Raw genomic sequence first — 18,613 nt, 5'->3', positions numbered from 1 at the left:
TGAAAATACTCGTCATAAAAGAAAAGTGGCGGATGACAACAATAAACGTGTAAAGTAGTACATCATTAACCAAATTTACAACCCATGTATGTTGAATGGATACAATCTCAAATAAAATCTAAATATCACAATTATGCTCTATACGAAACATTTTACGGGAGTAATTCATTTTCCGAAATCTAAATTCTCCCTATTTTTGTAGAATGGTACGGTCGGCCCTTGTGACGTTTTAGAAATTCAGTCGATAGGCACTGCAGTTGGTTGGCTCACTATCCCGGTTTCGGCAAGTCGTTGTTGTGAAGAGAGGGAAACAGAAAAGAGAAAATCGACTACAGCATTTTTAGAATATTTTTTTCGTTTGTCTACCGTACATCTTCGTTGTCTCTTTTGAGCAGGCACCATGGCGTGTGGAGCTACGTTAAAGCGCTCGATGGAGTTTGAGGCCCTACTCAGTCCTCAGTCTCCTAAGCGAAGAAGGTGCAATGCACTACCGGGGGTTCCAAGCACCCCGTCCCCTCAAAGGTGCAACCTCCGTCCGCCAGTTGACTGCCCATCATCACACTCGATGTCTCCCCCGGCTATGGGAGGAGAGCACAGGCTAACTCCAGGTAAGAAATTGTCAAAAGTTGGATTTAGCTGCAGTTCAGGGGGGTGATCTGGGGAGGGGGTTAGGGTGGAGTGGAATGGGTGATTCTCGAGAATGGGGGTTGGTGTATATAAGCTAACGTTAGCTAGTTAGGTACCTAACGTTACAGTAGCTAGCTTAACGTTTGCTCTGTAACGTTAACTGAACGCAGTCAGATAGCTAACCTAACGTCATAGCTGGCTAACTAGTTAGTCGTTGACTAATATATTAAGGAATGAATTTGAATTGCCTGGCATGTTAGCTAGCTAGCACCATTATCTATGACACAAAGCAAAAAATGCATGTTTTGTAGTCCGCTTGCTAAGCTAGCTGCATAACAACCCCAACCCAGCTAGTTAGCTAACGTAACATTACATGCTTTCTTTGCATGGTCCACAATCAAAGATTTGTTTCGTGTGACTAAAATAAAACATGGGAAGTTAGCAATGACCAGTTGAGGTTGCCTAACTAGGTACTTAGTGCTGTACATTTAACCCACTTTATTCAATGAGCAGACTTTATTTTTATGTAGTAGAACGCTGCATTGAAACGCCCAAGCCTTTTCGTTTAGAAGTGTGGGAACCCAGGTTTTTTTTGTACCTTCTCGCTTTTCCCTTGGCTGAGAGGGCATTGTTCTACTCCTTTATGCTCGCACCTATCCTGCCCACCCGATTGAAAAGGTTATCCCCTGTGAGAATTGAGCCAGTGTGGGGGCTGCAGGGGTGGCAAGATAATTACCTGGATATCTCGACTGCAATCCAACAAAGCTCATTGAATGTGCCGTCACCGGGGCAGAGGCGAGCTATTTGACAGCATCTAATCTTCACAGCTGTCTAAACCCTAATTAAAACCCTGCTCCCACTTGGCACAATTTGATAGTATTTATTTGTTGAGGTGTGTGTATAATATGTTAACTGGAGGATTACAATGCTGCCCCCCCCCGCAATCTTTAATTTGAACCCCATGTTTGTTTCATGCAGATTTTTTTTTTTAAATTCAGTTTGGTGCACACCAGTCTTTTAAATTTTGTTTTATTAGTCTTTTCCTAGACTCAAATTTAGCTGAGTATAACCCTAATTCAAGGCCTGCATCCTGCTGCAGTTCAATGGCTGGGCAGCTACTTCTGTCACAAAGATAATTTCAATGACTCAAAAACCTAAGAGTGTAGGGTGGACTGCCTCCTGGTTAACCCCCCTGGTTTGTCTTTGTCTGGCCTGTCTCTTTAAATTGTTGACTGCTTTTCCTTCAGGCCCTAACCAAGGCAGTTGGTGGTTGCACCTTTTTTTTTTTTACATATTTGCATGGATGCCAACTTATTCATTGTTTTGATCTCTTCACCATTATACCCTGATGAAGATGGCTATTTCTGTCAAAATGTTGGTTATAAAATCATTGCATCGGAGTTCCTGTTGTGCAGCTCTCCTTTTTTATTTTTCAAGTGTTCTACTCCGCTAGCCAGCACCTTGCCTAAACGGGTGTTTCTTTCACCTCCAGATTGATCTCAATATAGGTAATCCATGTGAATCGTTTAGATCCGTCTGGGGGGGTGTGTTTGACCATGTTTGCAGACTCAGTATATTACCCACTGCGCAATAAAAGAGCAGTTCAAACAGACCTTCCCCTGGTGTGATCACTACCTCTCTGTCTGTCTGTCTGCCTGCCTGCAAAATGCATCCCTACGTGTCCTACAACTAGAATATCAGAGTTCAGAGTACGATGCCAGATATGGCATATCAGAATGAGAGCTTCATCCAATATCACGTGTGGCAGCTGTAAGCAGCCAGCCGCAACCCTTAACCAGCCATTAGTCTACTCAGCTGCTTTTCTCCGTCTGTTCTTTCTGTGCATCTCTGTTTTAAAATGTTATTTAGCTGGGGTGTGCAGGCAGTACTTTATTTTGTTACATTTGTTTAATTATTGGTGCGGCTCGCATTTAATGTTTTTCATTTTGCCTGTAACAAGCAGGCCCGTCTGACGAGGCATCGCTGTCACGCAGCATCAGAGTGCCTCAGCCATAGAGGAAAAGCGGACCACAGTAACAGTCATGCTTGTGCCTTTATATCACTGAAAACCACTCAAAAGTTATCCCGCATGTTACCGAAGTTACCACATCCCACAACAAACTGTCATGTTACCTGGCCGGCTAGCTAACACACTGGCTATGCAAAAATGTGGATGGCACTGGAAAAAGGGATAAATAGCATTTCATGTGTTGGATTGAGTAGAGGTGTGAATGTCAGGGACAAGTTTTTGTGCAGCACACGTGCTGAACATATAGAATGGGAACAGGTGTCCTTAGTATCGTGATGGCGGGGGGGCGCAAACTCTGTGGTATCATGATACTACTTAATATTGTGATACCAGGCCAAGTATCACATTATTAGTAATATGTTGGCATTGTGACAACCTCACTCTGAAAATGGGCACACACTGAACTCCCATGGCCACCGGCTTCCTGCGCCCCACCTGTGGTTTTATTTGTATTTAACCTTTATTTAACTTAGGCAAGTCAGTTAAGAACATATTCTTATTTACGGTGATGGCCAAACCCGGACGACGCTGGGCCAATTGTGTGCTGCCCTCATAGCCGGATGTGGTACAGCATGGATTCTAACCAGGGGACTGTAATGATGCGTCTTGCACTGAGATGCAGTGCTTTAGACCGCTGTACCACTCGGGAATTGGTGTTATTCATGGCACCCATTGAAAGAGGTGAGCGCTCTTCTGGAATGTACCTAATTGAATGCCCACAGAGTGAATACTTTAACATTCCCCAACCACTTTTGTCCTCTGACAATGTTACTGCAAAATGACTGATCAAAAATGGTGAGCGGATATTAGGCAGTAGCTTTGAAATGTTCTGTCTTTGAGATATTTGTGCTTGGCATGAACTGTGGGTTCCTACATAAGCTATGCCTTGCAGATAGTGGAAGTGAAATGGGAACTGTGTGACTGGCTTCCCAGTTCTGGACAAAGCCAAACAAAGACAGTTGGCCTGGTCCTGTCTACTCTAGCCCCTCGCACCAAATCAGGTTGCGCAACTGACATGTAGGCTAGTCCTAAGCCTGTTTGTTTGGACAAGGACTTGTTTCATAGCTACATTTGTATTTTTTCTCTCTTTTGAAAAGGAGAAGCTGTGTATCCAGGGTTTATTGCCAGTGAAATCATTAGGGGCTCCACCTAAGCATTTTTTCGAGATGCTTAAGTCCAAACGCTGTATTAATTTTCTGGATGGGGAATAACGCTTTGTGTAAAATTAAACAACTGAAACCAGATATAAAGTATGTAGATATCTTGTCTTTTGTGAACTAACAAATAAAGTCTAGGAGTGAATTGAAAATTCTAAAACAATACCTTTATTCATTTTATTATGTTTGAGCAATATAAAACTGCATAGGACATGGCAAAATGCAGGAAAATAGCATCTCAATGGCAGAATGTGTGGAATCACAGGAAATATGCTTTAAACTGCCCAAAAATATTTTCCGCTCAATTGCAAAATATTTTTTAATTTTTTAAAAATTAGCTTTAAATTTGTCCATTTTATCTCCGCTCCATGGAGACATTTTGTAGAATTGCAAGAAATTGGCTTAAAAATGCAACCCTGTTAAGGGGGCCTCTAGAATTCTCATTCGGCTGTGCCAAGGACCCACCACAGCCCCCACCTAAGCCCCTCTTTGATCCAGAAAAAAACCCGATCCATCACAAGATAAGGCTGATGGCACTTTTGATGTACGAAGCAGAAAATCTAGCAACGTCACAAGGGTGTTGGCAGGTTTACACGCATGCAGGTTTCAACAGCTGATGAAGCTCGTGTAACGGGCAGATGGAGGAAGAGGTGTTTGTCTGCCTTCCTGTGTGCAGTGCACACAATCTCATTCTGCAATTTAGCCCCTTTCTCTTGATTAGTTGGGTTTTCTTTCACCACTTTAATGGCTTTTGTGTATGTACATGCCAGCTATCCTCAATGTACACTGGCATTTTACTCAGTATCCACCTCACTTGCTGAATTACATACTGCAGAGGGGAAAGGAATGTAAGATGTTGGTGTGTCTGCAGATATTGGTTTGCCAGTGAAGGCAGTTTCTTCTGTCCAGCCCCCCCGCATATTTATTGGCATTCCCTACAAACCAGTCGGGTTTCCTTTGTTGAAGTTCCCAGGGCACATGGACGGGTTCTCCTCCTTCTCCCTCTTCAGGCCACTTGATTGGAATAATTAACTGATCTACAGGGATTTTAATGAGGACCAGACAACCTTTTTCAATCAGGATGTGGAGGTAGAAGGTGCTATGGTAGAAGGCATCCAAAGGTTTAAGAGTAGTGGCTGCTGCAATCTGGTAAATAGTGTCAACAGCTGGCAGGGAAGTTGTCTGTACAATCTGTTTTCTGCTATTTAGGGAGGTCTATATCCAAAAGAAAGGCCTGCTTTAAATTTTGAATTTTTAACTAGCTCATCCATGTTTTTTAAACATGAAGTCTTTGTCAATCCAATGCTGTATTGGTTGAGAGGGAATTCCTTGACCTTTCCAACTTTGACTCCCATTTCTTTGCCCAAATATTCCAAATATTGTTTTTATTGAACCCACATAAGAATGGTGTATATGGAAGGTTTAGCAGTTCCAGATGTAGGAAGATGTTCTATAACTTGGCCTCTATTCTGTAGGTATCTGAAGAAGTTACTTTTGGGTAGATTACAGGTTTCCCTCAGCAAATCAAAGGAAGCAAAGGTCCCTTCTATATATAGATCCCCTATGCTATTGATCCCTAGCTCTCCCCATTGCTCAGTTGTTATCAAGGTAAGCGGGGCACTATAGGTAGGCCAATATCATTACTGCGAAGGTAAAAAAATAAAAAGAATAATAATTGCTTCCAGATACGGACTGTGGTATGTATAATATGATTATTACTACAAAGTGACATCTCCAAATTGAAGGGACATAACCACAGCACCAATAAAGAGGTGGCAATCCTCATGATCCATACTAAGTGAGCAGCCAAAACGTAACAGCACAGAGGTTAGCGGCCCAATAGGAAAATATAACATTTGGAAGAGTCAGTCGGTAGGCCGTCATTGTAAATAGGATTTTGTTCTTAGCTGACTTGGCTAGTTATATAAAGGTAAAAAATAAAATAAGAACTCGGGACTTACCAAGGTGTTTAAAAAAAACAAAACAACCTCTCCTCTGTTTTTTTATAATCAAGTCCAGTTGTTCGTTAAAGGACTTGGGTATGAATACCATGATGTTTTGGATTAGGTAAAGCATTTGCCGGAGGAAGACCATCTTGCCTGCATTCATTCTTCTGAACAGGAAAATTGGGAGAGTTCTCTAAAATGTATGTTTGCCTTGAATTTTTGCATCATAGGTGGGAAATTCTATTTTAAATACAGAGGAGCGTTGTTTGGTAACTACAATTACTCGGTAGGAAAACATTTCTGAAGAGTGCACTTAAATGGAAGATGTTCTAACCAAGAGGGGTTTTGCAACTAACTGGGCATTAGTTTGCTCTTGTTCCAATTGGTTCTATGTCACAAGAAGGTACCAAACAGGTTAATAATAAAATTAAAAAAACTGGAATACTGGATTGTGGTTCTGTTACATAGAGAATGTCATCTGCGTATAGAGATCTTATTTACAACGTCTTTAGTAGAGAATGTCATAGCCTTGTATTGTTGTGAGATCTGACCTCTTGAACCAGGGTTCAATGGCTAGAGCAAAAAGCAGAGGCGACAGCACACAACCTTGTTTTGTCCATCTAAAGGTTAAATCAGGGTGACTGATTGGTTTGTTGATTATTCTTGTACATGGGGTTCCTATATAGAAGCTGGCTCCATTTTTCTATTTTTATGAACGTGTCTCCAATATTACATTTCTGTAGAACCACAAATAGGACGACTCAACTTGGTCAAAGGCTTTTTCAGCGTTAAGATGTAACGGCAAGGTCAATGTTGGGTAACCTGAGAATACATAATGTTGAAGAGGCGCTACATAATATTGAAGAATGAGTTTCTGTCGTGCATGATGCCGGTCTGGTCCTACTGGACCAATTTGCCCAATAAAGTGCTAAGCCTGTTAGCCAGAGTTTTTGCAAAGATCTTCTGGTCTGTGTTGAGGTGAGATTGGACTGGATGCCCCTGCTTCTTCCCGGATCTTTACCCTTCTTATGTATAACTGTAACTACCACATTCAAGTAGGTGGGAGAGCTCCATCCTCATTGGCCTGTACAGGTAGGGAGAGAATGTTGCTTAATGTTTTATAGAATTCACCAGGGAATCCATCTGGGCCTGGGGTCTTGTCGCTTTTTAGAGATGTTATTGTTACTCAAATTTCTCAGATTTCTTATTCTGGAAGTTAGAATATTCCTGGTTCAGGGCAGGGAAATTAGTCTTTCCAAAAGTTTTGCATGATTAAAGGGTTCGGATCTGCTTTAGATGTGCCTATATAGTCTCTTGTAAAACTTACGGAATCTGTCATTGTCCTTGGGAGAAGAGCTTAATTCCCTAGTTACACATTTTTACTTTGAATTCAGTCATTCTGTTTTTCAAAGTTGTCTGGCCAGTAATTATATGGTTTGTCACAACTCAAAATGTTTTCTTGGTATAGAGAAAAGATTAAACCACTTCAGCTGAGAGACCAATTTTGTATATTCAAAAAAGTGCTTATTTTTGTTTTTTTTCCATAGATGGATGACTTGTATTCTCCCTGTTGTCATGACTGGCCTGTGAGGATAAGGTTACAATGGATCACAGTTCTACGGAGATCTCTCCCCCCTGCAGAGGGGGAGAGGTATAGAGGGGATTGTTGTTGTTGTTGTGGTGTGTGTGTGTGTGTGTGTGTGTGTGTGTGGTGGGGGGGGGGGGGGTGAATCTTAACGCATTTGTCCTGTTAGTGTTTGGGACTGGAATGTCTGTGTGGGCCTTATGGAGAATCTACCTCAGAACTGTAACATGCAATAAATAGACTTTTATATTTCATCAACCAAAATGGTGTTCACAATGATGGATGTTATATGAAAATGAAAGTTTTTTATGTTAAATGATGACATTATAACGGAAACATTGTAACTTGAAGAAGAGTGTTCTTAATACAGTTGAAGTCGGAAGTTTGCATACACTCAAGGTTGAAGTCATTAAAACTCGTTTTTCAGCCACTCCAAAGATTTCTCGTTAACAAAGTATAGTTTTGGCAAGTCGGTTAGGACATCTACTTTGCATGACACAAGTCATTTTTTCAACAACTGTTTACAGACAGATTATTTCACTTGTAATTCACGATCACAATTCCAGTGGGTCAGAAGTTTACATACACTAAGTTGACTGAGCCTTTCAACAGCTTGGGAAATTCTAGAAAATTATGTCATGGCTTTAGAAGCTTCTGATAGGCTTATTGGCATCATTGGAGTCAATTGGAGGTGTACCTGTGGATGTATTTCAAGGCCTACCTTCAAACTCTGTGATTTTCATGGGAAAATCAAAATAAATCAGCCAAGACCTCAGAAAAAGAATTGTAGGCCTCCACAAGTCTGGTTCATCCTTGAGAGCAATTTCCAAACGCCTGAAGGTACCACGTTCATCTGTACAATAGTACGCAAGTATAAACACCATGGGACCACGCAGCCATCATAGGGAGTGGTGCACTTCACAAAACGGATGGCATCATGAGGCAGGAAAAGTATGTGGATATATTGAAGCAACATCAAGACATCAGTCAGGAAGTTATAGCCTGGTCGCAAATGGGTCTTCCAAATGGACGATGACCCCAAGCATACTTCCAAAGTTGTAGGTTAAGGACAACAAAGTCAAGGTAGTGGATTGGCCATCACAAAGCACTGACCTCAATCCTATAGAAAATTTGTGGGCAGAACTGAAAAAGCATGTGTGAGCAAGGAGGCCTACAAACCTGACTCACCAGCTCTGTCAGGAGGAATGGGCCAAAATTCACCCAACTTATTGTAGAAGGCTACCCGAAACGTTTGACCCAAGTTGAACAATTTAAAAGCAATGCTACCAAATACTAATTGAGAGTATGTAAACTTCTGACCCACTGGGAGTGTGATGAAATAAATGAAAGCTGAAATAAATCACTCTACAATCATTCTGACATTTCACTTTCTTAAAATAAAGTGGTGATCCTAACTGACTAAAGACAGGGATTTTTTTTTTTACTAGGATTAAATGTCAGGAATTGTGAAACTGAGTTTAAATGTGTTTGGTTAAGGTGTATGTCAATGTCCGACTTCAACTGTACATGTTTACATACTGTGCGTTGTGTAGAAAATAAACACTTTGATCTGGATATGTAAAGATGAACTGTGATAGTTGTCTACATGAGATCCTGGTAAGTTGTAATACCTTGCAACGAGCTACGCTCCAGGGAACCCAGAAGGCATGTCATAAAGACTGAAACGCCCCTTTGTGACCCGAGGGTATAAAACTGGAGTCAAGACTGAGTTGATCTCGCGCTGCAGCCGAGGTCCACGATTAGCCGTGACTCCAAATGCATGAGGAGGACGACAAGGGAACCTCTTAACTTCTTGCGTCGAGCAATCCCGTATCCGGGAGCGTAATTATAGCTTCAAGCTCATTACCATAACGCAACGTTAACTATTTTTGAAAATCGCAAATTAAATGAAAAATATATTGGCTCACATGCTTAGCCTTTTGTTAACAACACTGTCATCTCAGATTTTCAAAATAAGCTTTTCAACCATAGCTACACAAGCATTTGTGTAAGAGTATTGATAGCTAGCATAGCATTAAGCCTAGCATTCAGCAGGCAACATTTTCACAAAAACAAGAAAAGCATTCAAATAAAATCATTTACCTTAGAAGAACTTCGGATGTTTTCAATGAGGATACTCTCAGCTAGATGGCAAATGTTCAGTTTTTCCAAAAAGATTATTTGTGTAGGAGAAATTGCTCCGTTTTGTTCATCACGTTTGTCTAAGAAAACCCCCCGAAAATTCAGTCATTACAACGCCAAACTTTTTTCCAAATTAACTCCATAATATCGACAAACATGGCAAACGTTGTTTAGAATCAATCCTCAAGGTGTTTTTCACACACCTATTCGATGATAAATCATTCGTGGCAGTTGCCTTTCTCTTCTGAACCAAATGGAAACGTGCATGCGGCTGGAGATTACGCAATAATTTTGACGGAGGACACCAGGCGGACACCTGGTAAATGTAGTCTCTCTTATGGTCAATCTTCCAATGATATGCCTACAAATACGTCACAATGCTGCAGACACCTTGGGGAAACAACAGAAAGTGTAGGCTCATTCCTTGCGCATTCACAGCCATATAAGGAGACATTGGAACACAGCGCAAATCTGGGGCATTTCCTGTTTGAAATTTCATCTTGGTTTCGCCTGTAGCATCAGTTCTGTGGCACTCACAGATAATATCTTTGTCGTTTTGGAAACGTCAGAGTGTTTTCTTTCCAAAGCTATCAATTATATGCATAGTCGAGCATCTTTTCGTGACAAAATATCTTATTTAAAACAACCGTTTTTCATCCAAAAATGAAATACTGCCCCCAGAGTTTCAAGAGGTTAACAATAAAGTAACCAACAATGGCCTTGATCTAAGACGGTGAATTCAAGAAGAACCAACCGGTTATTTCTCTTCAAGTCATCCGTTCTCTCCACAGCCCTCCAACCCAAGCTGGGTGCGATGCCAATGTCACGACACCGTCCAATAAGTTCACTCCCATTTCTGAGTGTCAAGATTCGGAATCGACTCCTAAGAATCAGTATTTTTGGATTGGAGGAGACTGATCGAGTTACCGTACTTCGGCAAACACACACACACACACACGTCTAGCCAGGGACGGAGTGGGACACAGTATAGGCAGGTCAACCACCAGGCAGGCAGACAGAACCGTGCACTAGGCCCATCTATTGGCAATCAAAAGCTGCATCTCGCAATGGAACTCTTGCATTTCTTGTCTTGCAATGGCTCGCAACTTCAGTAAAGGAGGGCCTACCATCAATGAATTGGCTAGAATATTCTACACACGACTGACCACGTTCACATCCCTACTTGTGGTACATGTGCTGTATTGTCATGATGGACTGCATCAGCTCAGATGTCTTCAGTGGGTCACTGAGTTGGGGTATGTTGAATTTAAATCTATGTGCAGAATTTCTTAATACCTTCCAGGTTCTTACATTGTGCAATAAATTAAGCTGGTTTGTGTTTTGAAGAAACCTGACCTACTTCTCTGTGCTAATGTTCAGCATAGTGTGAGCCTAGCTAGCCTGGTACTTGTCGCCAGAATTTTCCTTCAATTCATTATACCCCAACTTCCCGGCAGTGATTAAGCCCTGTGGCCAGTTCCCACCCATAGTCATGCTCTAGTAGCAACCAATGATGTCTCTATACTTTAACAGGGTCTTTGCTACATCAACTTGTTCTGACCCACAATACAGCTTGCTTCCTGGCGGCTTTGCAGTCCGTAAGTCCCCCCACTATACTTCAGCAATGGAGGGTGAAATGAGTCGGACTGACTTTTTTTTTTTTTTTTTTTCACCGCCAACCGCTGTCCCCCACGTCCAACTTATCTGGCCAATCTCTTTCCTTATACACTGTTTTTGTTTGTTCTCCCTAAGCCTTTTAGCTGAGGCTTTTCCCTCTCGCAGGAAGTCTCAGTGATTGATTGCTTTGGCCTGGCCGTGACAGGGTCATTGTTGCTAGGCAACACCCTAAGATTGGTATTCTGGTGGTTGGCAGTGCTGGCCTGGCTGGCAGTGACTGGCAGCAGGGGAGGGATTTCACTTGTCACTCAAAATGTTACCCTGGAGCTCTGAGATCATTCAGCACAGACACCCAAGTCCAGATGTGCCCTGATTTGGAAAAGGATGTCTCTTGTCAACTTAATGCGTTTGATCAAATCAGGGGGTGAAATTAAGGAGGTCCAGTATGGCGTCCCAGCCAAATAAATAGTGGCGGTATGCCATACGGGTAAAACATTGCCTATTACAATAATTAAAACAATGTCAAGAACACGAGGCTATTACACCATTATTTAACATTAGCCATCTGCATGTCAGAGGCATGAAAAATGAGAATGTCCTTTAAAACGGGTGGTATAGCCTACGCTCAAATTTAATGTGGTTCGACGAGAACACTGACATTTTGTCACGGCAGAGATGAATGGCTGACGCTCGGACAGCAGTGGATGCATGAGTTCTGGCCTAATGACAATCGACAAAATGTCATTCCACTCGGTGGTGTTTTTCCTAACAGATGTTTATTCACCACTGTTTGGATGCTGGAAATATGTTGCAAGTGTGTGTGTGTAGCCTAGTAAAGGAGCCCTTTTTGAAGTGGTTTGTTTGACAATCAGATGAAAATATCACATGTTTATGCTACAATAAAAGGTCATACATCTCAAAAGTTAAATGAATCTTTACGTTGAGGCCTGGAGATCCGTTAGTTACGTAGAATCCCAATATTAATTCAATTATTTAATTTTGTGCACTCATAGGAAGTCCCGTACTGGGAAGAAATCCATGTATCAAATGGAGTGTCTCAATGTAGCCTACGGGAATGGAGATTGAGATGCTGGTGACTTTTGCTGTCATGGCACCGACATACAGAATCAAACCTTTTGACTACTTAATGTTAGGGAGTGACTTATGATTTGGGCTTAAGCCTCATTGTAGATAAGCTATTTAGATAAACAATGCGACGCTCAAGCTAATGGCTCATTGCACCAATCTGTTTGGGGTAGCATTGGCAGACACTCTGACACAGTGGCCTTTCAACTAGTCCGTTCATGCAGCATCGTGAAACATTTTGAGTCACGCCTCAACTGAACTTTTCAAGGAGGAAGCCATCCAGGTCTAGTCTAGCCCCCTTCATATACTCCGGTCTCTGGGATAAGTACAGCTTTTATTAAGTTAGGAAAGTTTAGCAGTGGCTAAATAAACAAAGCCTGTCATATTAGAGCTACATTAACACAGGAAGGCTACATTAACACAGGAAGGCTTCAGCTCATCAACCCCTCTGCTACTTTTGTCATGTACTCTGCTAATTTGAAGCTTCCATCTTGATAATACAGAGCTAGCCATGTGACTGACTGGCTATCTCACTCTCAAAATGACATCTGAAAAAGGCTAGTTTTCAATTGATCTTGCCTAGATTCAGTTCTCTTGTTGCCTCTACAGAGTGCATTGGATGCAAATATTCTATGTCCCTCCCTGCGGACTACTGCTGCTTATGATGCATTTTGTGGAGGTGAGGAAGTCTGAATTGAGAACGTGCCCAACTAGGCTAGCAAGCTAGCTTCCCCCACAGAATAGCTCATGGAGACATGCATGTTTTTAATTTGATTTAACTTGGCAAGTCAGTTAAGAACAACTTTGTCCTTAACCCACTGTTCCTAGGCAGTCTTTGTAACTGCCTTGTTCAGGGGCAGAAAGACAGCTTGTCAGCTCGGGGATTCGATCTAGCAACCTTTCGGTTACTGGCCCAACGCTCTAACCACTAGGTTACCTGCTGCCCCCACACCCCATGTTTGCTCTTACCTAGATATGGCTGTTGCTCTCTCAACCCAAGATAAATGAGGCAGGCCTCCCGAGAATGGTGCACACAGGCCCTTCACCCTTCGAGGCAGAATAAGGATAAGTCCTCCTTTCACACTGGCTATCAACACTGGCTCCCAATATATATTTTTTAACTTTACACCCAATCTGTGAATTTTCAGTTTAGTACCAGGTTGATGGGTTTAGCTGTCTTTGTATGTTTGCTAATGCTCTTATTGAACATGGCCTGGTCAAAAACCTTGCAAGTGAGGTGCCAGATCTTAGCGGATCTGATTTGAAAAGATTTCCAGTGGCATATGGACTCCTTGCCAAAAAAAGCCTTTACCAATTAGGGGCTAGCAATTTCCCTCCAGGATTGCTTGCTGAATACTGGAATTGGCCCTGAACGGAAGTCAAAAGGCTTTAGGTGCAGTCCCACTGCTTAGGCTAAGAAGAGTGGGTACCACCACTGCCTGAGCACATGTAGGGCCTAGCTCTGCCCACAGGTCTCTAGGCTCGTCCCAAGGCTTAGCGGTGTTGCCAACAACCGGATGCATCCGGTTTTCAGGGCTGAAGCTAATTCTACCTAGCTTCCTTTTCCGTTGAGAACCGGATGTGGGAACTCCGCTCGGGTGTTTTTTGTCTTTTACGCCTGCTACGTTAGATTACCTCATCCCAAATGGCACCCTAATCCCTTTTTAAAGCCTAGTGCCCTACCTTTTGACCAGGGCTCTACATGGAGTATAGGGTGCCATTAGGGATGCAGCCTGGCTGAAGCCCAGCTCTGCAGTGATCAAAGACCTTGGAGGATGAAACCCAACCCAGTTTTTCTGGAAAGGAGGCTGTAGCATGTCAGACCGGTGCCCCGTTTCACACTCCTTCCCGCCCTCTGCATTGCAGTCCGATGTCACCCAGATCTATCTAAATAAATCACTCTGCTATTCAGGTAGTTTTCTTGCTGTGTTATTGCCAGACATGCTGGTACAAGACAACCAATCTACCATTTTTGTCTTGGCTTAGTTGGCCTCTCACAGACATGAAGACCTGTTAAGCCTGACTGTCTCCTAGTCAGCTATGGATGAATCACAATTCCTGAAAGATTTGAAGGAAGAAGTGAAACGAACTCCTTCGCCCCTTCTCGCCATTCACGGGATCTCAGAAGGGGTGGTTTCTTTCTGAGGAAGTGTATGCGTGTGCACGCAAGTGTGCTGTGGGGGTTGACACAGCTGGTGTGTGTTTGTCGCTGACGTTAGTCTCGCCCAGCTTTAAAGCGTCTTGTTAGTGCGTTTTATTTGTTTTGTTTTGAAAACCACATCAGCTGAACACTGCAGTTCACAGGTTGTGTGCATAGCTTTGGGCCTTCATTGAGGATTGAGGAAAACATTCTATCATTGAACACTACACCTACTAGGCCTATAGCATGACGAGCTTGTAGTGATCAACAATATGCAATTTTGGAACACATTCAGCTTCTGAAAATGCCTATGTTCTTAGCTATCTGACATGGCTAGTTTGCGATGATCAGAGACCATCTAAAAAGAAACCGGTCACCTTTTTTTTTAAATGTTTGGGTATTCAAGGCAGGCTGTGGCTAGTTGTCTTCTAAAATCAACTAGACGGGCACCATCTTAATATTGGTGCGCCAGGCTTTATTTGTCCTCTGAGTGCTGGTTGTTCCCAGCCCTGTTTATGACCATGTCCCCTGTGTTCTGTCCCCTCTACAGAGCAGATCTTCCAGAACATCCGTCAGGAGTACAGCCGCTACCAGAGGCGGCGGCAGCTGGAGGGGGCCTTCAACCAGAGTGAGGCTGCCTGTAGCTCCACCGATGCCCCTAGCTCCTCCCTCACCGCCCCCAGCTCCCCATCAGGTGAGGTGTGTGTGTGTGTGTGTGTGTGTGTGTGTGTGTGTGTGTGCACGGGGGGGGAGGTGTTGTGCGAGGTGGGCCAATTGAGTCACCTGCCAAACCCCGTCACCACTCATATGGTGTTCAGTGTGAGCATGCAGTGGTAATACAAACCCCAAACATTTCGGCCTCCATAGACGTTACATAAGGATGCTTGGAGTCGGTATGTGTTTTTATAGCTCCCATTGGCTCAAGTATAGCTAGTCAGTGCCCTCTCCTTAAGAACAAGTTCTTATTTACATGACTGCCTACCCCAGCCAAACCCTCCCCTAACCCGGACGACGCTGGGCCAATTGTGCGCCGCCCTAAGGGACTCCCGTTCACAGCCAGTTGTGATACAGCCCAGGATCAGTCGTGACGCCTCTAGCACTGCGATGCAGTGCCTTAAACCGTTGCGCCACTCGGGAGACCATTGACTTGAATGTGAATATCTGTCACTTCTTTCTAGTAATTATACTTCTCGTCTAGTTCTGAGACTATTGTCTGGAATTTAGCTTTTAAAAGCTTTGGTCAGAAATTCAGAATGGGTCCAAAGTACACTTAAAATCTCAGGGCATGAATCATTCAGCCTTCCCCTGGATCCAGCTCCAAGCTCAGGAGACTTGGCGACCGGGCCTCGTTAGTGCCACTTTTGTGCCTTTTTTCTAACCATGGCACATCTTGATGGGATATTAAATTCTGCGGCACACCTAAAATGGCCCTAATTTATTTAGTGGTAATGACCTCATATCATCTGATTAATTTCGTAAATTAATTTTCTGTGACAATAAAAATAAAATGTAGAAAAATTACATCTGGCTTCTCAGCTGCGTGATCATCTGAGACCAGCCATCAGGACAGCTGAAACTCAAGAGTATTTCTCTCTGTAGTAAAGCCCCAATGTGGGTAAAAACTCTATCTGATTGGCAGGTCCTGGCTCCCCAGTGGGTGTGCCTATGCCCACCCATAGCTGCACCCCTGCCCAGTCATGTGAACACCTGAGTTCTAGGCATGCAGCACATCGGTTTGGAACCATTGGTCTAGGCTGCTGCTAAGGCGACAAATGGAAATGAATAAATTATTGCGCAGACATTTATTCCTAGAGAGGACATTGAACTCTGACCTGTAATGTATGTATAGATGGCATGGGCAGTGTCAGTCTACATAAAATGTTACTGTGTGTCTCAGGTGCCTCGAGGAAGGACCAGCCGTCGTTCACACTGAGGCAGGTGAGCTACCTGTGCGAGCGCTTGCTCAAAGACCACGAGGAGAAGATCCGGGAGGAGTATGAACAGATCCTCAACACAAAACTTGCAGGTACGGACAGTAAACCTCAGTCAAATGGCCTTTTCACATTACTGAGCCATGCTGAACCAAGCTGAGCTGGCATAGTTATGCATCCACTGTAGATGATGGGAACCATGTAAAAAGTTGGAAAATGTCAGCTTGCACAGTGGTTCGGGTCAGCACGATCGTGTGAAAATGGCTTTAGTTTGTTCGGTCTCAAGAAAATCTTAAATGTTTTCACACCCTTTAGCACTAGCAATGAAGAAAGACTTCTACAAATGGCACCCTGTGTGCAATAGGAGAGGCCTATTTGCTGCCCCCCCCCCGAACACCTTTTTAATGACTTATCTAATGTCCTGCTGATTGTTCTTGTTTAATTAGGGGCTGCTCTTGGCAGATATGGATTTATGTACTAGACACTACTAGCCAGGACTGCTAATGTTTCTAGAATATACATCTGCTCTGACTGGAATGATTAATATGGTCAACCTTTTAGCTGATGTTTAGTAAAGGCTGAAGCACAGTGTTATTTTTTTGCATCAAATGTATCAACACATGTTGGTGTCTTATCTGGTACGTGAATCTGCACATTCACAGTTTTGTACTAATCCATTGGCTTTTTAATCGTCTGTTGCAGAACAATACGAATCTTTTGTGAAATTCACACAAGACCAGATCATGCGAAGATACGGCGCCAGGCCTGCTAGTTGTAAGTTTCAGTTTTCACATTCTGTCCATACACCATTTTGCTTTTGAAGAGGTAAACAAAGCAATCCCTACAGCCACATAAAATAGATTTTTGTCTCTGTTCAGAGTTTTAATGCATTACCTTGTCATCTCATTTCTGTCTTCATGCTGTTTTCATCCATTATTCAATCCCTCTGTTTCAGATGTCTCTTGAATTCTCCCATTGATGAGGTACCAGCTTTTCTCACAAGATGGCTGCTCTTCTACTGCCCCTTCCTCCACTAGATATTTGATTTTTATTTCTCTTTTTTTCATGCTAATTGGGTACCATGGTTTATCCACATTTTTAATCGAAAACTGATTTCTATAAAATGCTAATGGATCGGAATAAAATGTAAAGATTCGATTATATGCTTGCTCTCTGGATTTTTTTTGCTGTTGACGAAAGCAGTTTTTTCGTTGTCCCCAGCGCTGTAGTGGCTATTCTCTGATCCTTGTGTATTATAACCTGCCAGCACTGCCCCTCTGCAGCAGCTGTATTACTAAAGCCCCCTGGCCTCTCATCCACTCAGTGTATTTGTATCTTTTCCAACTCGAACTGAGGATGTGGATTTCTTTTGAAATTAAAAAGTTCTGTGATTTAAAATGGTTTCCCTCAATTACTTTTTTGTTATGCTTTCAGTTGAACAAACTGTTATAACTAACTGTTTTGGTAAATGCATGACAAAGTTAGTCTTTTGTCAAAGGAAGGTTCATTTGTGCAGTACATATGCTTTAAGGTTGCATAATCCCCTTGAATTCAGTAAATGTATGACTGTTATAGTGCATTCGGTAAAGAATTCAGTCCCCTTTTCCCACATTTTGTTACTTTGCAGCCTTATTCTGAAATTGATGACATTTGCATTTTTGAAGCATGGTTGTGGCAGCATCATGCTGTGGGGATGTTTTTCAGCGAATGGGAGACCTGTCTGGATCGAGGGGAAAGATGAACGGCTTCCTTGATGAAGTTCCTTGATTGAAAACCTGCTCCAGTGTGCTCAGAACCTCAGACTGGGGTGAAGGTTTGCCTTCCAACAGGACAACGACCCTAAGCACACAGCCAAGACAATGCAGGAGTGACTTCGGGACAAGTCTCTGAATGTCCTTGAGTGGCCCAGCCAGAACCCGGACTTGAACCCGATCGAACATGGCTGGAGAGACCAGAAAATCGCTGTACAGCTCACCATCCAACCTTACAGTGCTTGAGAAGAATGGGAGATTCCCCAATTATAGGTGTGCCAAGCTTGTAATGTCATCCCAAGAAGACTTGAGGCTATAATCACTGCCAAAGGTGCTTCAACAAAGTACTGAGTAAATGGTCTGAATACTTATGTAAATGTGATTTTACCTGTTTATTTTCTTTGTCATTACGGGGTATTGTGTGTAGCTGGGGGGGGCAATTTAATTAATTTGAAGACACTGCTGTATGTAACAGTGGAAAAAGTCCAGGTCTGAATTCTTTCTGAATGCTCTGAATGACTAGAGTTATCAGGCTGTGGTTAACTCTTGTAACAATAACAAAATATCTAATTTAACACTACTTCCTACCCCCATGGGCACTT

At 42.7% G+C, this 18,613-nt stretch overlaps 1 protein-coding gene across 1 annotated transcript; it reads left to right on the top strand.

Annotated features, from left to right (window-relative positions):
* Positions 1-237: 237 nt before the first annotated feature.
* On the top strand, positions 238-17,658 carry LOC135520113 (akirin-1-like). Its single transcript, XM_064945448.1, has 5 exons — positions 238-608; positions 14,880-15,023; positions 16,227-16,355; positions 16,963-17,034; positions 17,216-17,658. Exons 1-5 carry the CDS (start codon positions 401-403, stop codon positions 17,224-17,226), a joined length of 564 nt encoding a protein of 187 aa, XP_064801520.1. The 5' UTR covers positions 238-400; the 3' UTR covers positions 17,227-17,658.
* Positions 17,659-18,613: the final 955 nt, after the last annotated feature.

The sequence above is a fragment of the Oncorhynchus masou genome, chromosome 29 (genome assembly GCF_036934945.1).
Source record: "Oncorhynchus masou masou isolate Uvic2021 chromosome 29, UVic_Omas_1.1, whole genome shotgun sequence".
NCBI classification, from domain to species: Eukaryota; Metazoa; Chordata; class Actinopteri; order Salmoniformes; family Salmonidae; genus Oncorhynchus; species Oncorhynchus masou.
This window is presented reverse-complemented; position numbering and strand designations above follow the sequence as displayed.

What these genes read in the sequence shown, in the direction of transcription:
- LOC135520113 (XM_064945448.1), top strand. Translation starts at nt 401, where the DNA reads ATGGCGTGTGGAGCTACGTTAAAGCGCTCGATGGAGTTTGAGGCCCTA. An exon ending in AGAGCACAGGCTAACTCCAG is followed by an intron (nt 609 to 14,879) that starts GTAAGAAATTGT and finishes TCCCCTCTACAG; the next exon opens with AGCAGATCTTCCAGAACATC. An exon ending in CCTCAACACAAAACTTGCAG is followed by an intron (nt 16,356 to 16,962) that starts GTACGGACAGTA and finishes CGTCTGTTGCAG; the next exon opens with AACAATACGAATCTTTTGTG.